The following is a 16084-nucleotide window of genomic DNA, read 5'->3' on the forward strand; positions in this document are numbered from 1 at the left end:
CAGTCAAAACAGAAACTATTCCACCAATGTTTATATGGCTTTAATGTTCGTCAGGAAAACTTCCAGACTGGATGGGACTTGTAAACGGCTCTAGAAGCTTTACAGGCCGGTGGGTTACTCCGTGCTCTTCACCCCCCTCCCACCATGTCTTTTGGCCAGTCATTGGACAAGCTGGGTTCTTCCAGTGGGGGGCGCTACTGGATGATGCAGAGAATAATGCCAGTCTGGGCATGAATGGGTGCGGGATGCCTTGCTAAGGGGGAGGAGCCATGACGCTCTGCACTCACAGTCTCTCCTCAGTCTACCAGATTGAGTCACATTAGATGACTGAGGACATCTTGTGGACAAAAATAGGTACTGTGGGAGAACGCTTCGGAGAGCATTGCGGCCTGGGATGCTTTTCATTTTAAACACATGATGGGTCTTTCCAGCAGGAGGTGCAACAGGGCATGAATATATTGTGAGTACAGGGTGCCATGCTAAGGGGACTGCCATTGACGCACTGTACGGTCTTTCCTCAGTCCTCCAGGCTGAGTGACACTGGATGCCATGCAACCCAGAAGACTGAGGACATCGAGTGTAGGGTGCCATGGTAAGTGGGAGGGGCCATGACACTCTGTACGCTCAGTCTTTCCTGAATCTTCTAGGTTGAGTGACATTGGACGCATGCAACCCAGAAGACAGAGGACATCAAGTGTAGGGTGCCATGGCAAGTGGGAGGGGCCATGACACTACTCACAGTTTTTCATCAATCTTCTAGGTTGAGCAACACTGGATACCATGCAACCCAGAAGACTGAGGACATCTTGTGGCCAAAATGAGGTACTGCAAGGGTGTGACGGAGGTGAGGAGCTTACCAGGCTGCTGCTTCTCCCTTTACTGCTGATAGGAGGAGAGAGCAGAGTGAGAGAGGGGAGGAGCTTACCAGGCCACTGCTTCTCCCTTCACTTCTGATAGGAAGAGAGAGCAGAGTGATGGCTGGGAGGTACCTACCAGCAGGGGCGGACTGACAACTCACGGGGCCCCCGGGCAATAGGGGATCATGGGGCCCCTGTGTCCTTGCCCAAACTCAAACAATCCTATAAAAAGGTACCGGGGGCATCTCATGGGGCCCCCTACTGACCCCAGGCCCTAGTTTCCAAATGGTCAGTCTGCCCCTGCCTACCAGGCAGCAGCTTCTCCCATTCTCTGCTGATAGGAGGAGAGAGCAGAGTGACGGAGGGGAGGAGCTCATTAGTCCACCGCTTCTTCTTTCAATGTCCATTCACAGGCTGGGGGGAGGGCCAACAAGACCCGTCAGTGTCACTGGACTGCAGCAGAGAAAAGTCCAATCCCCTGCCATGCCAGACAGGGATGTACTGTGTGACGGAGCAGTGTAAGTCTCAGGGGTGGATGGACAAGGAAGCCGCCATATAGATTATGCTCGGACCGGGAGCAGCGCGCCGCCCTCAGCTTCTCAATCCAGAGAGAGTGACCTGTAGCCGGGGGTGTCAGGGAACTTCGTGATCAGAGTCTCCCTTCTTGCCCCCCCGCAGGCGTCAACTCCTCCCTACATCTCCTGGGTTCAGATTTTGGGCCCCATGCTCCGGGGGGGGGGGGGGGACCCAAAGCAAGGGAGGACTGACAACTCATGGGGGCCCCCGGGCAATAGGGGATCATGGGGCCCCTGTGTCCTTGCCCAAACTCAAAAAATCCTATAAAAAAGGTACCAGGGGCATCTCATGGGGCCCCCTACTGACCCCGGGCCCTCGGGCAGTGCCTGAATTTCCAAGTGGTCAGTCCTCCCCCGCCTACCAGCACAACCATCGCACCTTCTATCACTTGTTGCTGCAGAGGGACCCACCCAGCAGGCTCAGCCCTCCTCTGTTCACAAAGCCGGGGGGGGGGGGGGGGAGGCAGGTGGTGGAGGAATGAATAGGAGAATATTTTTGGCAGGGTGATATGAATTGCCTGACCCACCTCCTGCGTCTCCCCCCCCATCCGCCCCCTGCCCCCCCCCCCAGCCCCCGGCCACGCCTCCAAACATTTAAGGTAACATCTGTACAGGGCAGGCGCTGTCTGGCAGCGAGGAATGGAGACTCACCTGTCCGCCTGTCACTGCAGGGACCGCTGCCTGCCATCCGGGACTCCACAGGGGAATGGCACCGGCAAGGTACACCCTGCTACTCTGGGGGGGGATGTCCGCCATACACCCTGGGGGGGGGGGGGATGTACACTGTGTGCACGGGGGGGGGGGGGGGGCTTCTATAGGATCGCATTGGCTTTGTGGTTTGGCATTTCCACCTTGCAGCACCAGACTCCTCGATTGAAATCCCAGCTAGGGTGCTGTCTGCATGGAGTTTGCATGTTCTCCCTGGGATTGCGTGGGTTTCCTCCAGGTACTCCGGTTTCCTCCCGCTCTTCAAATGCGTAATAGGTTAATGTACTCTTCATCGGTCTTTACTGTGTATATGTCTGCATGGAGTCTGCATGGCCAGCACAGGGGATTAGTGGTTAGCACTTCTGCCTTGCAGCGCTGGGGTCCTTGGGTCAAGTCCCAGCTAGGACACTACCTGCATGGAGTCTGCATGGCCAGCACAGGGGATTAGTGGTTAGCACTTCTGCCTTGCAGCGCTGTGGTCCTTGGGTCAAGTTCCAGCTAGGACACTACCTGCATGGAGTTTGCATGGCCAGCACAGGGGATTTGTGGTTAGCACTTCTGCCTTGCAGGACTGGGGTCATAGTTCAATACCCGGCTAGGACACTACCTGCATGGAGTTTGCATAGCCAGCACAGGGGCTCAGTGGTTAGCATTTTTGCCTTGCAGCACTGGGGTCCTGGTTCAAGTCCCAGCTTGGACACTTCCTGCATGGAGTTTGCATGGCCAGCACAGGAGCTCAGTGGTTAGCACTTCTGCCTTGCAGGACTGGGGTCCTAGTTCAATTCCCGGCTAGGACACACCGTGCATGGAGTTTACATGGACAGCACATGGGGCTTAGCAGTTAGCACTTCTGCCTTGCAGGACTGGAGTCCTTGGGTCAATTCCCAGCTAGGACACCACCTGCATGGAGTCTGCATGGCCAGCACAGGGGCTTAGCAGTTAGCACTTCTGCCAACGGGGTCCTTGGTTCCAGTCCCAGCTAGGACACCACCTGCATGGAGTTTGCATGTTCTCCCTGTGCTTGCCTGGGTTTCCTCACATACTCCAAGGACATGCAGTAGGTTAATTGGCCCTAACAGATGCAGAGGAATATAGATGCATGGGCAGCACCGTGGTTTCATGGTTAGCAGTTCTGCCCTCAGTTCAAATCCCAAATAGGACACTGTCTGCATGGAGTTTGCATGTGCTCCCTGTGCTTGCCTGGGTTTCTTTGGTTCAAGTACGGGCCATGGGGTCCTTGGTTCAAATACTGGCCATGACACTGTCTTGCAACATTGGGTCCCTTGCTATGAATCCTGGCCAGGGCACTTATCTGCATGGAGTTTGCATGTTCTCCTCCCACACTCCAAAAACCTGCTGTGTTATTTAGCTCCTGTCCAAATTGGCCCTAGTATGTACGGTTGGGCTGCATACTGGCTTAGTGGTTAGCACTTCTGCCTAACCAGGGCACTATCTACATGGAGTTTGCATGTTCCCTCTGTGCTTGTGTGGGTTTCCTCCCACAATCCAAAGGCATGCTGGGAGGGTTGTTGGTTCCAGTCTACATTGGCCCTGGTGTATGTATGCATAGACAGCACAGTGACGGAGTGGTTGGCACTTCTGCCTTGCAGCACCAGGGTCCTTGCTTCAAATCCCAGTCAGGATGCTATCTGCATGGAGTTTGCATGTTCTCTCTGTGCTTGCATTGGTTTTCTCCCGCACTTCAGGGACATGCTGGTAGGTTACTTGGCTCCTGCGTACATTGGCCCTAGTATGTGTATGTCTGCATGGGCAGTACGCTGATTTGATGGTTAGCAGTTCTGCTTTGCAGCATTGGGGTCCTTGGATCACATACACTATCCGCTTGGAGTTTGCATATTCTCTCTCTCACACTCCAAGACGTGGTGGGTTATATAGTTTCTGTCCCGATTGGCCCTAGTATGTGTGGGCAGCACGGCGCTTTGTAACATTGGGTTGCTTAGTTCATATCCCAGCCAGGACACTATCTGCATGGAGTCTGCATGTTCTCCCTGTGCTTCCATTGGGGTACTCCTGGTGTCTGCCCTCACTAAGGAGACATGCTGGTAGGTGAAAATCATGTCGGGTCACGTCTTGGGGTGACAACACTGCTCCTCCAAAGATACAGTATGGAGACTTGAAGGACAGGACTACAGCACACCACCCCCTCCTCCACAACATGGGGGGTCTCCATACTGTATCTATAGAGGAGCAGTGTTGTCTCCCTACCACAGGACTACAATAACCTCCCCCTCTCCTCCATAACATATCTATAGAGGAGCAGTGTTGTTACCCTAGTACAGGACTACAATAACCTCCCCCTCTCCTCCATAACATGAGGGGGGGGGGGTCTCCATACTGTATCTATAGAGGAGCAGTGTTGTTACCCTAGTACAGGACTACAATAACCTCCCCCTCTCCTCCATAACATGAGGGGGGGGGGTGTCTCCATACTGTATCTATAGAGGAGCAGTGTTGTCACCCTAGTACAGGACTACAGTACCCTCCCTCCTTCTTCTCCATAACATGAAGGGGGGGGGGTCCCCATACTGTATCTATAGAGGAGCGGTGTTGTCACCCTAGTACGGGACTACAATAACCTCCCCCACTCCTCCAGAACATATCTATAGAGGAGCAGTGTTGTCACCCTAGTACTGGACTACAGTAACCCTCCTCCTCCATAACGGGGGGGGGGGGTGTTCTCCATACTGTATCTATAGAGACACAGCATTGTCTCCTTAGCACAGGACTATAGTACCCTCCCCCTCTCCTCCATAGCATGAGGGGGGGGTCTCCATACTGTATCTGTAGAGGAGCAGTGTTGTCACCCTAGCACAGGACTACAATAACCTCCCCCTCTCTTCTCCATAAAATGAGGGTGTGTTGTGGTTCTCCATACAGTAAGCGGAAGCAGTGTTTCACCCCGGGCTGGACTACAATAACCTTCCTCACTCTTCTTCTCCATAACATACAGGAGGTGTTCTCTATACCATTTCTATAGAGAAGCAGTGTTGTCACCCAGGGACAGGACTACAATAACCTCCACCTCTCCTTCATAACATGGGGGGGGGGAGACCATACTGTATCTAAAAAGGAGCAGTGTTGTCTACCTAGCACAGGACTACAATAACCCCCCCCTCTTGTATTCTCCATAGCATAGAAGGGAGTAGTTCTCCATACTGTATCTATGAAGGAGCAGTGTTGTCACCCTAGGATAGGACTACAATAACCTCCCCCTCTCCTTTTTTCCATAACATAGAGAGGAGGTGTTCTCCATACTCTATCTATGAAAGAGAAGTGGAACTAGAATAACCTCCCCCTTTCCTCTTCTCCATAATGGGGGGGCTCTATACTGTATCCATAGAGGAGCAGTGTTGTCACTCCAGAGCTGGACTATAATAACCTCCCCCTTTCCTCTTCTCCATAATGTGGGGGAGGCTCTATACTGTATAGAGGAACAGTGTTGTCACCCCAGGGCTGGACTATAATAACCTCCCCCTTTCTTCTCCATAATGGGGGGGCTCTATACTGTGTCCGTAGAGGAGTAGTGTTGTCACCCCAGGGCTGGACTATAATAACCTCCCCCTTTCTTCTCCATAATGGGGGGGGGGGCTCTATACTGAATCTATAGAGGAGCAGTGTTGTCACTCCAGGGCTGGACTATAATAACCTCCCCCTTTCCTCTACTCCATAATGGGGGGGGGCTCTATACTGTATCCATAGAGGAGCAGTGTTGTCACCCCAGGGCTGGACTATAATAACCTCCCCCTTTCCTCTTCTCCATAATGGGGGGGCTCTATACTGTATCCATAGAGGAGCAGTGTTGTCACCCCAGGGCTGGACTATAATAACCTCCCCCTTTCTTCTCCATAATGGGGGGGGGCTCTATACTGTGTCCGTAGAGGAGTAGTGTTGTCACCCCAGGGCTGGACTATAATAACCTCCCCCTTTCTTCTCCATAATGGGGGGCTCTATACTGTGTCCGTAGAGGAGTAGTGTTGTCACCCTAGGGCTGGACTATAATAACCTCCCCCTTTCCTCTTCTCCATAATGGGGGGGGGGCTCTATACTGTATCCATAGAGGAGCAGTGTTGTCACCCCAGGGCTGGACTATAATAACCTCCCCCTTTCTTCTCCATAATGGGGGAGCTCTATACTGAATCTATAGAGGAGCAGTGTTGTCACCCCAGGGCTGGACTATAATAACCTCCCCCTTTCCTCTTCTCCATAATGGGGGGGGGGCTCTATATGGTATCCATAGAGGAGCAGTGTTGTCACCCCAGGGCTGGACTATAATAACCTCCCCCTTTCCTCTTCTCCATAATGGGGGGGCTCTATACTGTATCCATAGAGGAGCAGTGTTGTCACCCCAGGGCTGGACTATAATAACCTCCCCCTTTCCTCTTCTCCATAATGGGGGGGGGCTCTATACTGTATCCATAGAGGAGCAGTGTTGTCACCCCAGGGCTGGACTATAATAACCTCCCCCTTTCTTCTCCATAATGGGGGGGGGGGCTCTATACTGTGTCCGTAGAGGAGTAGTGTTGTCACTCCAGGGCTGGACTATAATAACCTCCCCCTTTCCTCTTCTCCATAATGGGGGGGCTCTATACGGTATCCATAGAGGAGCTGTGTTGTCCCCCCAGGGCTGGACTATAATAACCTCCCCCTTTCCTCTTCAATATAACATGGGGGGGGGCTCTCTATACTGAATCTATAGAGGAGCAGTGTTGTCACCCCAGGGCTGGACTATAATAACCTCCCCCTTTCCTCTTCTCCATAATGGGGGGGCTCTATACTGTATCCATAGAGGAGCAGTGTTGTCACCCCAGGGCTGGACTATAATAACCTCCCCCTTTCCTCTTCTCCATAATGGGGGGGTGCTCTATACTGTATCCCTAGAGGAGCAGTGTTGTCACCCCAGGGCTGGACTATAATAACCTCCCCCTTTCCTCTTCTTTATAACATGGGGGGGGCTCTATACTGTATCCATAGAGGAGCAGTGTTGTCACTCCAGGGCTGGACTATAATAACCTCCCCCTTTCCTCTTCTCCATAATGGGGGGGGGCTCTATACTGTATCCATAGAGGAGCAGTGTTGTCACCCCAGGGCTGGACTATAATAACCTCCCCCTTTCTTCTCCATAATGGGGGAGCTCTATACTGAATCTATAGAGGAGCAGTGTTGTCACCCCAGGGCTGGACTATAATAACCTCCCCCTTTCCTCTTCTCCATAATGGGGGGGCTCTATACGGTATCCATAGAGGAGCTGTGTTGTCCCCCCAGGGCTGGACTATAATAACCTCCCCCTTTCCTCTTCTCCATAATGGGGGGGGGGGCTCTATACTGTATCCATAGAGGAGCAGTGTTGTCACCCCAGGGCTGGACTATAATAACCTCCCCCTTTCCTCTTCTCCATAATGGGGGGGTGCTCTATACTGTATCCCTAGAGGAGCAGTGTTGTCACCCCAGGGCTGGACTATAATAACCTCCCCCTTTCCTCTTCTTTATAACATGGGGGGGGCTCTATACTGTATCCATAGAGGAGCAGTGTTGTCACTCCAGGGCTGGACTATAATAACCTCCCCCTTTCCTCTTCTCCATAATGGGGGGGGGGCTCTATACTGTATCCATAGAGGAGCAGTGTTGTCACCCCAGGGCTGGACTATAATAACCTCCCCCTTTCCTCTTCTCCATAATGGGGGGGCTCTATACGGTATCCATAGAGGAGCTGTGTTGTCCCCCCAGGGCTGGACTATAATAACCTCCCCCTTTCCTCTTCTCCATAATGGGGGGGGGCTCTATACTGTATCCATAGAGGAGCAGTGTTGTCCCCCCAGGGCTGGACTATAATAACCTCCCCCTTTCCTCTTCTTTATAACATGGGGGGAGCTCTATACTGTATCCATAGAGGAGCAGTGTTGTCACCCCAGGGCTGGACTATAATAACCTCCCCCTTTCTTCTCCATAATGGGGGAGCTCTATACTGAATCTATAGAGGAGCAGTGTTGTCACCCCAGGGCTGGACTATAATAACCTCCCCCTTTCCTCTTCTTTATAACATGGGGGGGGCTCTATACTGTATCCATAGAGGAGCAGTGTTGTCACTCCAGGGCTGGACTATAATAACCTCCCCCTTTCCTCTTCTCCATAATGGGGGGGGGCTCTATACTGTATCCATAGAGGAGCAGTGTTGTCACCCCAGGGCTGGACTATAATAACCTCCCCCTTTCTTCTCCATAATGGGGGAGCTCTATACTGAATCTATAGAGGAGCAGTGTTGTCACCCCAGGGCTGGACTATAATAACCTCCCCCTTTCCTCTTCTCCATAATGGGGGGGCTCTATACGGTATCCATAGAGGAGCTGTGTTGTCCCCCCAGGGCTGGACTATAATAACCTCCCCTTTTCCTCTTCTCCATAATGGGGGGGGCTCTATACTGTATCCATAGAGGAGCAGTGTTGTCACCCCAGGGCTGGACTATAATAACCTCCCCCTTTCCTCTTCTCCATAATGGGGGGGCTCTATACGGTATCCATAGAGGAGCTGTGTTGTCCCCCCAGGGCTGGACTATAATAACCTCCCCCTTTCCTCTTCTCCATAATGGGGGGGGGGGCTCTATACTGTATCCATAGAGGAGCAGTGTTGTCACCCCAGGGCTGGACTATAATAACCTCCCCCTTTCCTCTTCTCCATAATGGGGGGGTGCTCTATACTGTATCCCTAGAGGAGCAGTGTTGTCACCCCAGGGCTGGACTATAATAACCTCCCCCTTTCCTCTTCTTTATAACATGGGGGGGGCTCTATACTGTATCCATAGAGGAGCAGTGTTGTCACTCCAGGGCTGGACTATAATAACCTCCCCCTTTCCTCTTCTCCATAATGGGGGGGGGCTCTATACTGTATCCATAGAGGAGCAGTGTTGTCACCCCAGGGCTGGACTATAATAACCTCCCCCTTTCCTCTTCTCCATAATGGGGGGGCTCTATACGGTATCCATAGAGGAGCTGTGTTGTCCCCCCAGGGCTGGACTATAATAACCTCCCCCTTTCCTCTTCTCCATAATGGGGGGGGGCTCTATACTGTATCCATAGAGGAGCAGTGTTGTCACCCCAGGGCTGGACTATAATAACCTCCCCCTTTCCTCTTCTCCATAATGGGGGGGTGCTCTATACTGTATCCCTAGAGGAGCAGTGTTGTCCCCCCAGGGCTGGACTATAATAACCTCCCCCTTTCCTCTTCTTTATAACATGGGGGGGGCTCTATACTGTATCCATAGAGGAGCAGTGTTGTCCCCCCAGGACAGGAAGTGAGTTTCTGGCAGGATCACCAGGTGAAATTAAAGGGGAAACTCGGGGAAAATACGAAGAAGAAAGCCGCTCCATTCATCTGTGGTCGCGGACGGACAGCTGACACCACGAAGTGACGGCGCTGCGCTCGGAGCTCCTCGCAGAATTCGAAGGCGTTCAAGGCCGCGCCAGGGGAGGGAAGGAGCATCGCACACCAGCTGTATTGTCTGATCCGGCATCTGGCTGTACCAGTGACAGTTCTGCTCCCGGCGCGGATCTGCCCGCCGCTCCTCCTGACGCTTCCCTTGTCTCCCCGCAGGTAGCATGACTCCGGGCCCCTGTATGGAGGGAAAGTCTCATCCGGACCGACGAGGAAGAGCGCAACCAGTATGAGAGTGAAGCTGAGCGTGCTGGACCTCTGTCACACCGTGCTGTGCGCTGGACTGATGCTCTGCGGAGAAGGGTGAGCCGGCCGGGGGGGGGGGGGCAGTCAGCCAGGGGAGGGGGGGGGGGGGGGGGGGATAAAGGAAATAAAGATTGGAGGTCACTTCTACTGCTGATGGACCAAAGTCTGCCGATGGACTCGGTCCAATTTATATATTTGGTCTGCCATTGCCTCTCCCTGGAACCCCAATGGTCGGAACCCCAACACTACCCCTCCCTGGAACCCCAACACGACCCCTCCCTGTACCCCCAACACTACCCCTCCCTGTACCCCCAACACTACCCCTCCCTGTACCCCTAACACTGACCCTCCCTAGAATCCCAACACTGACTCTCCCTGGAACCCCAACACTACCCCTCCCTGGAACCCCAACACTACCCCTCCCTGGAACCCCAACACTGACCCTCCTTGGAACCCCAACACTGACCTTCCCTGGAACCCCAACCTTCCCTGGAACCCCAACACTAACCTTCCTGGAATCCCAAAACTACCCCTCCCTGGAACCCCAACGGTCACAACCCCAACACTACCCCTCCCTGGAACCCTAACACTAACCTTCCCTGTAACCCCAACACTAACCTTCCCTGTAACCCCAACACTAACCCTCCCTGTATATACTGAGTCTGCCATTAACCCTACTCTTCCCATAACACCAACGGTCACAACCCCAACGCTAGCCCTCCCTGGAACCCCAAAACTAATCATCCTGGTAACCCCAACACTAACTCCCCCATAACCCCAACCCTTCCCCTATCATGTAAGCCCAATGGTCACAATCCCAACACTAACCTTCCCTGGAACCCGAAAACTAATCATCCCGGTAACCCCAACACTAATCCTCCCTGGAACCCCCAAAATTAACCCTCACTGTAACCCCAACACTAATCCTCCCTGGAACCCCCAATATTAACCCTCCCTGTAACACCAACACTGACCTTCCCTGGAACCCCAATACTGACCCTCCTTGGAACCCCAACACTGACCTTCCCTGGAACCCCAACATTAACCTTCCTGGAATCCCAACACTACCCCTCCCTGGAACCCCAACACTGACCCTCCTTGGAACCCCAACACTGACCTTCCCTGGAACCCCAACATTAACCTTCCTGGAATCCCAACACTACCCCTCCCTGGAACCCCAACGGTCACAACCCCAACACGACCCCTCCCTGTATCCCAACACTATCCCTCCCTGTAACCCCAACACTGACCCTTCCAGTAACCCCAATACTGACCCTCCCTGTAACCCCAACATTACCCCTCCCTGTAACCCCAACACTAACCCTCCCTGGAACCCCAACACTGACCCTCCCTGGAACCCCAATACTAACCCTCCCTGGAACCCCAACATTAACCTTCCTGGAATCCCAACACTACCCCTCCCTGGAACCCCAACGGTCACAACCCCAACACGACCCCTCCCTGTATCCCAACACTAACCCTCCCTGTAACCCCAACACTGACCCTTCCTGTAACCCCAATACTGACCCTCCCTGTAACCCCAACATTACCCCTCCCTGTAACCCCAACACTAACCCTCCCTGGAACCCCAACACTAACCTTCCCTGGAACCCCAACACTAACCTCCCTGGAACCCCAACACTAACCTTCCTGGAATCCCAACACTACCCCTCCCTGGAACCCCAACACTAACCTTCCCTGGAACCCCAACACTAACCCTCCCTGGAATCCCAACACTGACCCTCCCTGTATATATTGAGTCTGCCATTACCCCTACTCTTCCCATAACACCAACGGTCACAACCCCAACGCTAGCCCTCCCTGGAACCCCAACACTAACCCTCCCTGGAACCCCAACACTAACTTTCCCTGGAACCCCAACATTAACCCTCCTTGGAACCCCAACACTATCCCTCCCTGGAACCCCAATACTAATCATCCTGGTAACCCCAACACTAACTCCCCCATATCTCCAACCCTTCCCCTATCATGTAAGCCCAATGGTCACAACCCCAACACTAACCTTCCCTGGAACCCCAAAACTAATCATCCCGGTAACCCCAAAACTAATCATCCCTGGAACCCCCAATATTAACCCTCACTGTAACCCCAACACTAACTCTCCCTGGAATCTCAACACTATTCCTCCCTGTACCCCAACACTATCCACTCATGTCCTCCTCACACTGACCCTCCTTGTTACCATATCAGTAGCCTCCATCGACCCTGCCCCGGGACATTCTCTACTCCCAATGGCCACAGTCCGGCCCCCCTAAAGTCTGAAGGACAGTAAACTGGCCCCTTGTATAGAACATTTGTAGACCCCCTGTGCCCCAACCAAGGACTGATCACTGTAATTTGCCTAATATTTTAATTTCCTGTGATCAGCCGCTCCATCTAGTGGCCTTAATGTGGTACTTTCCTGGTTGAGGTATTTCAGGGAGATACTGCATTCTGGCCACTAGATGGTGCTGGTGATCACAGGAAATAAATTAGGCATTAGATGCGATTTGAATTCGCAAATCGTACCTGAAATCACATGGGTGCGACCGGGCACTGACTGGACAATCACAAACGCAGACTACTAGAGTATACGGGGCGCTTGTATATACATGTACCATCCTATATACTGACAGGAGAGCGCATTGATATAGGAGAAATACTGCATTATGGCCACTAGGTGGCGCTGAGTATCATAGGAAAGAAGTATGCTCATTGGCTTCACCTAGTGGCCATAATGTAGTATTTTCCACATTCACATTTTTTCTTTTTTTGTGTGGAAGCAGTGGTCTCTCTACACCACCACCCCCCTCCCCCCACCCCCACCCCTGCTAAGTCAGACCTCTGCATTTAGCAAATGCTTCCTGAGTATGTGGGAGGGGCCCGACAGGCTCCACCCACTACAGGTTGCCTACAGAAAACTACATGGGGGGGGCAGAGACCAGACCAGTCCCCCTGCAGAAAGAGAGAGCAGAGCTGTGGGAGGGAATCCAGCAGGCTCCACCCACTACAGAAAACTACAGGAGGGGGTGTAGACAAGACCAGACACCCTGTACAAGGAGAGGGCAGAGCTGTGGGAGGGAATCCAGCAGGCTCCACCCACTTCAGAAAACTACAGGAGGGGGCGGACACCAGACCAGTCACCCTGCACAGAGAGAGAGCAGAGCTGTGGGAGGGAATCCAGCAGGCTCCACCCACTTCAGAAAACTACAGGGGGGGGGCGGAGACCAGACCAGTCACCCTGTACAGAGAGAGAGCAGAGCTGTGGGAGGGAATCCAGCAGGCTCCACCCACTACAGAAAACTACAGGAGGGGCCGGAGACCAGACCAGTCACCCTGCACAGAGAGAGAGCAGAGCTGTGGGAGGGAATCCAGCAGGCTCCACCCACTACAGAAAACTACAGGAGGGGGCGGAGACCAGACCAGTCACCCTGGGCATCTTAACCCTTGCTGCAGCACATTAATGCAATAATAAAAAAATGATAATGAATAAATAGAAAAAGAAGCACAAATAATAATAATAATAATAATAATAGTGATAATAAAAAAAATAAAAATAATAAAAAAAATATAGAAAGAAAATATAATAAAAAAATAAATAAAATATATATAAATTAAATAATTTAATTAGTTCAATAATAATAATATAACAAATAATAAACAAAGCACAGACAGTAATTGATACCCGGAAGAGTTTTAATTCTTCTCTATTTTACCCAAAAAAAAGTGTTTTGCTGTGGTTTGTGTCCCCACTGGATAGATTACTTAGGACTTCCTGCTCAGTCAGGAAGTGAAGGAAAATTTGCCCCCAAAAAAAACAAAAACAAAAAAAAGACTGATGTTATTTTTCTTCTCCACTCTGCTAAAAACTAAACTAAAATGTTGGCTGAAGTTATATCTCGAGTCTGCCGCTCCTAATGGGTAAATCGACTGATTTTGCGGATCCTCTGGGGTGGGGTAAACCTGCCGACACGCAACCCCCAGCTGCCAATCACAAGGGTCTTTCAGGTTGCCATTATCATGTCTACAGATCTGCAGCATAAGGGCCCCTATTCAGCCTACTTAAAGAGACTCGATAAACTTTCTTCATTCTCAGGTGGGGCCCAACCCAGAACTAGGCCCCTGGCTCCTATTATTAGGCCTCTCAGAGAGACCCCATATACTTACATCATCCTCAAGTGGGGCCCAACCCAAGACTAGGCCCCTGGCTCCTATTATTAGGCCTCTCAGAGAGACCCCATACACTTCCTCATCCTCAAGTGGGGCCCAACCCAAGACTAGGCCCCTGGCTCCTATTTGGCCTCTCAGAGAGACCCCATATACTTCCCTCATCCTCAAGTGGGGTCCAACCCAAGACTAGGCCCCTGGCTCCTTCTATTAGGCCTCTCAGAGAGACCCCATATACTTCCCCCATCCTCAAGTGGGGCCCAACCCAAGACTAGGCCCCTGGCTCCTTCTATTTGGCTTCTCAGAGAGACCCCATATACTTACATCATCCTCAAGTGGGGCCCAACCCAAGACTAGGCCCCTGACTCTCTTATTTGGCCTCTGAGAGACCCCATATACTTCCCTCATCCTCAAGTGGGGCCCAACCCAAGACTAGGCCCCTGGCTCCTTCTATTTGGCCTCTCAGAGAGACCCCATATACTTCCCCCATCCTCAAGTGGGGTCCAACCCAAGACTAGGCCCCTGGCTCCTTCTATTTGGCCTCTCAGGGAGACCCCATATACTTCTTCATCCTCAAGTGGGGTCCAACCCAAGACTAGGCCCCTGGCTCCTTCTATTTGGCCTCTCAGAGAGACCCCATATACTTCCCCCATCCTCAAGTGGGGTCCAACCCAAGACTAGGCCCCTGGCTCCTTCTATTTGGCCTCTCAGGGAGACCCCATATACTTCCCCCATCCTCAAGTGGGGTCCAACCCAAGACTAGGCCCCTGGCTCCTTCTATTTGGCCTCTCAGGGAGACCCCATATACTTCCCTCATCCTCAAGTGGGGCCCAACCCAAGACTAGGCCCCTGGCTCCTTCTATTTGGCCTCTCAGGGAGACCCCATATACTTCCCTCATCCTCAAGTGGGGCCCAACCCAAGACTAGGCCCCTGGCTCCTTCTATTTGACCTCTCATAGAGACCCCATACACTTCTTCATCCTCAAGGGAGGGGCCCAACCCAAGACTAGGCCCCTGGCTCCTTCTATTTGACCTCTCATAGAGACCCCATACACTTCTTCATCCTCAAGGGAGGGGCCTTCTTGAGTATGCCAAGGAATGACAGCTGTGACCCCGGAAGCGATGTATTACCCCTCCCTCCCGGGGGTCATTCACCACAGGAGGGATCAGGGAATGGATGCTCCCCGAGGTCCTCCTGCATTCACGTGGGTGCCACTGGGGGGGACGCACTTTGAGTACCCCATAAAAGTGATCAGGTGGCTCTAGATCTTTTCCGCAAGCCCTTCACCGGCTCCTGGATCCCACCAACGCGTTTTTTTTTTAGTGCGTTTTGCAGAAACGCACAGCAGTCCATTTAACACGGGACAGTTTCACATCTGCGCGTTTTCACCCCGCTGCGTTTTTTTGGAAAGGGGCGGGGACTTTTTTTTCTTTTAAACGCGAAACGTTGAATCATAGACTTCAATGGAGACGCTGCAGAAAAGCGTGTCGTGCGTTTTTGATGCGTTTTATTTGAGAAAAAAAGGCATAGAAAACGCACTGCATAAAGGGATCAAAATGCATAGGTGTGAACGGCGAGCGTCCTTTCGGCATTTCAGACTAGCGCCGCCACCGCCTCTGAGAAGCGCGATCAGGACGCGCCGTGCCCCGGGGGGGGTGCCCGTAGTCGCCGTCGGCTGCCAGTGATGCGCCTGGGATGAAAAACATCGCCTGCCACCTCCCCGTCAGCGAGCGGCCAAACAAACACGCCTGTTTCTACAGCAACGGCGCGTCAGGCCACCTGTGTGCCGCGCTCCTCCTTCCTCCCAGCTCTGTGTGCTGAGCGTGCCGGGCAGAGCAGATTGTTCTCAAAGAATGCAAAAAAGTCTGGCAGCTGCTGTCCTCTCCTCCTGGCACAGCTGGTTCCCCCCCCTCCACGCTCTTTCCCATCCATCCCGCCTACAACTGCAGGTTCCCCGGCTGTGAGGGGGTGAAGTCCTGGGCTGGGAGTCCCCTGGGGGGGACATAATGTGTATGTGTGCGGCCAATAAAAAGACGCAGGACCAAGGGCGGACTGACAACTCATGGGGCCCCCGGGCAATAGGG

At 52.7% G+C, this 16084-nt stretch overlaps 1 protein-coding gene across 1 annotated transcript in view; it reads left to right on the plus strand.

The window, feature by feature from the left end:
- Window positions 1-2065: 2065 nt before the first annotated feature.
- The window catches only part of LOC149427090 (protein Wnt-7b-like), a 29638-nt gene continuing 15619 nt past the window's right edge, over window positions 2066-16084 (plus strand). The window contains exons 1-2 of the mRNA XM_089668269.1: window positions 2066-2152; window positions 9746-9889. Coding sequence (XP_089524395.1) covers window positions 9816-9889 — 74 coding nt within the window. The 5' untranslated portion in view covers window positions 2066-2152; window positions 9746-9815. The remainder of the gene's footprint in view (window positions 2153-9745; window positions 9890-16084) is intronic.

Source organism: Staurois parvus, unplaced genomic scaffold, assembly GCF_062004578.1.
Source record: "Staurois parvus isolate SC_StPar_1 unplaced genomic scaffold, SC_StPar_1.0 ptg004041l, whole genome shotgun sequence".
In the NCBI taxonomy this organism is placed as follows: domain Eukaryota; kingdom Metazoa; phylum Chordata; class Amphibia; order Anura; family Ranidae; genus Staurois; species Staurois parvus.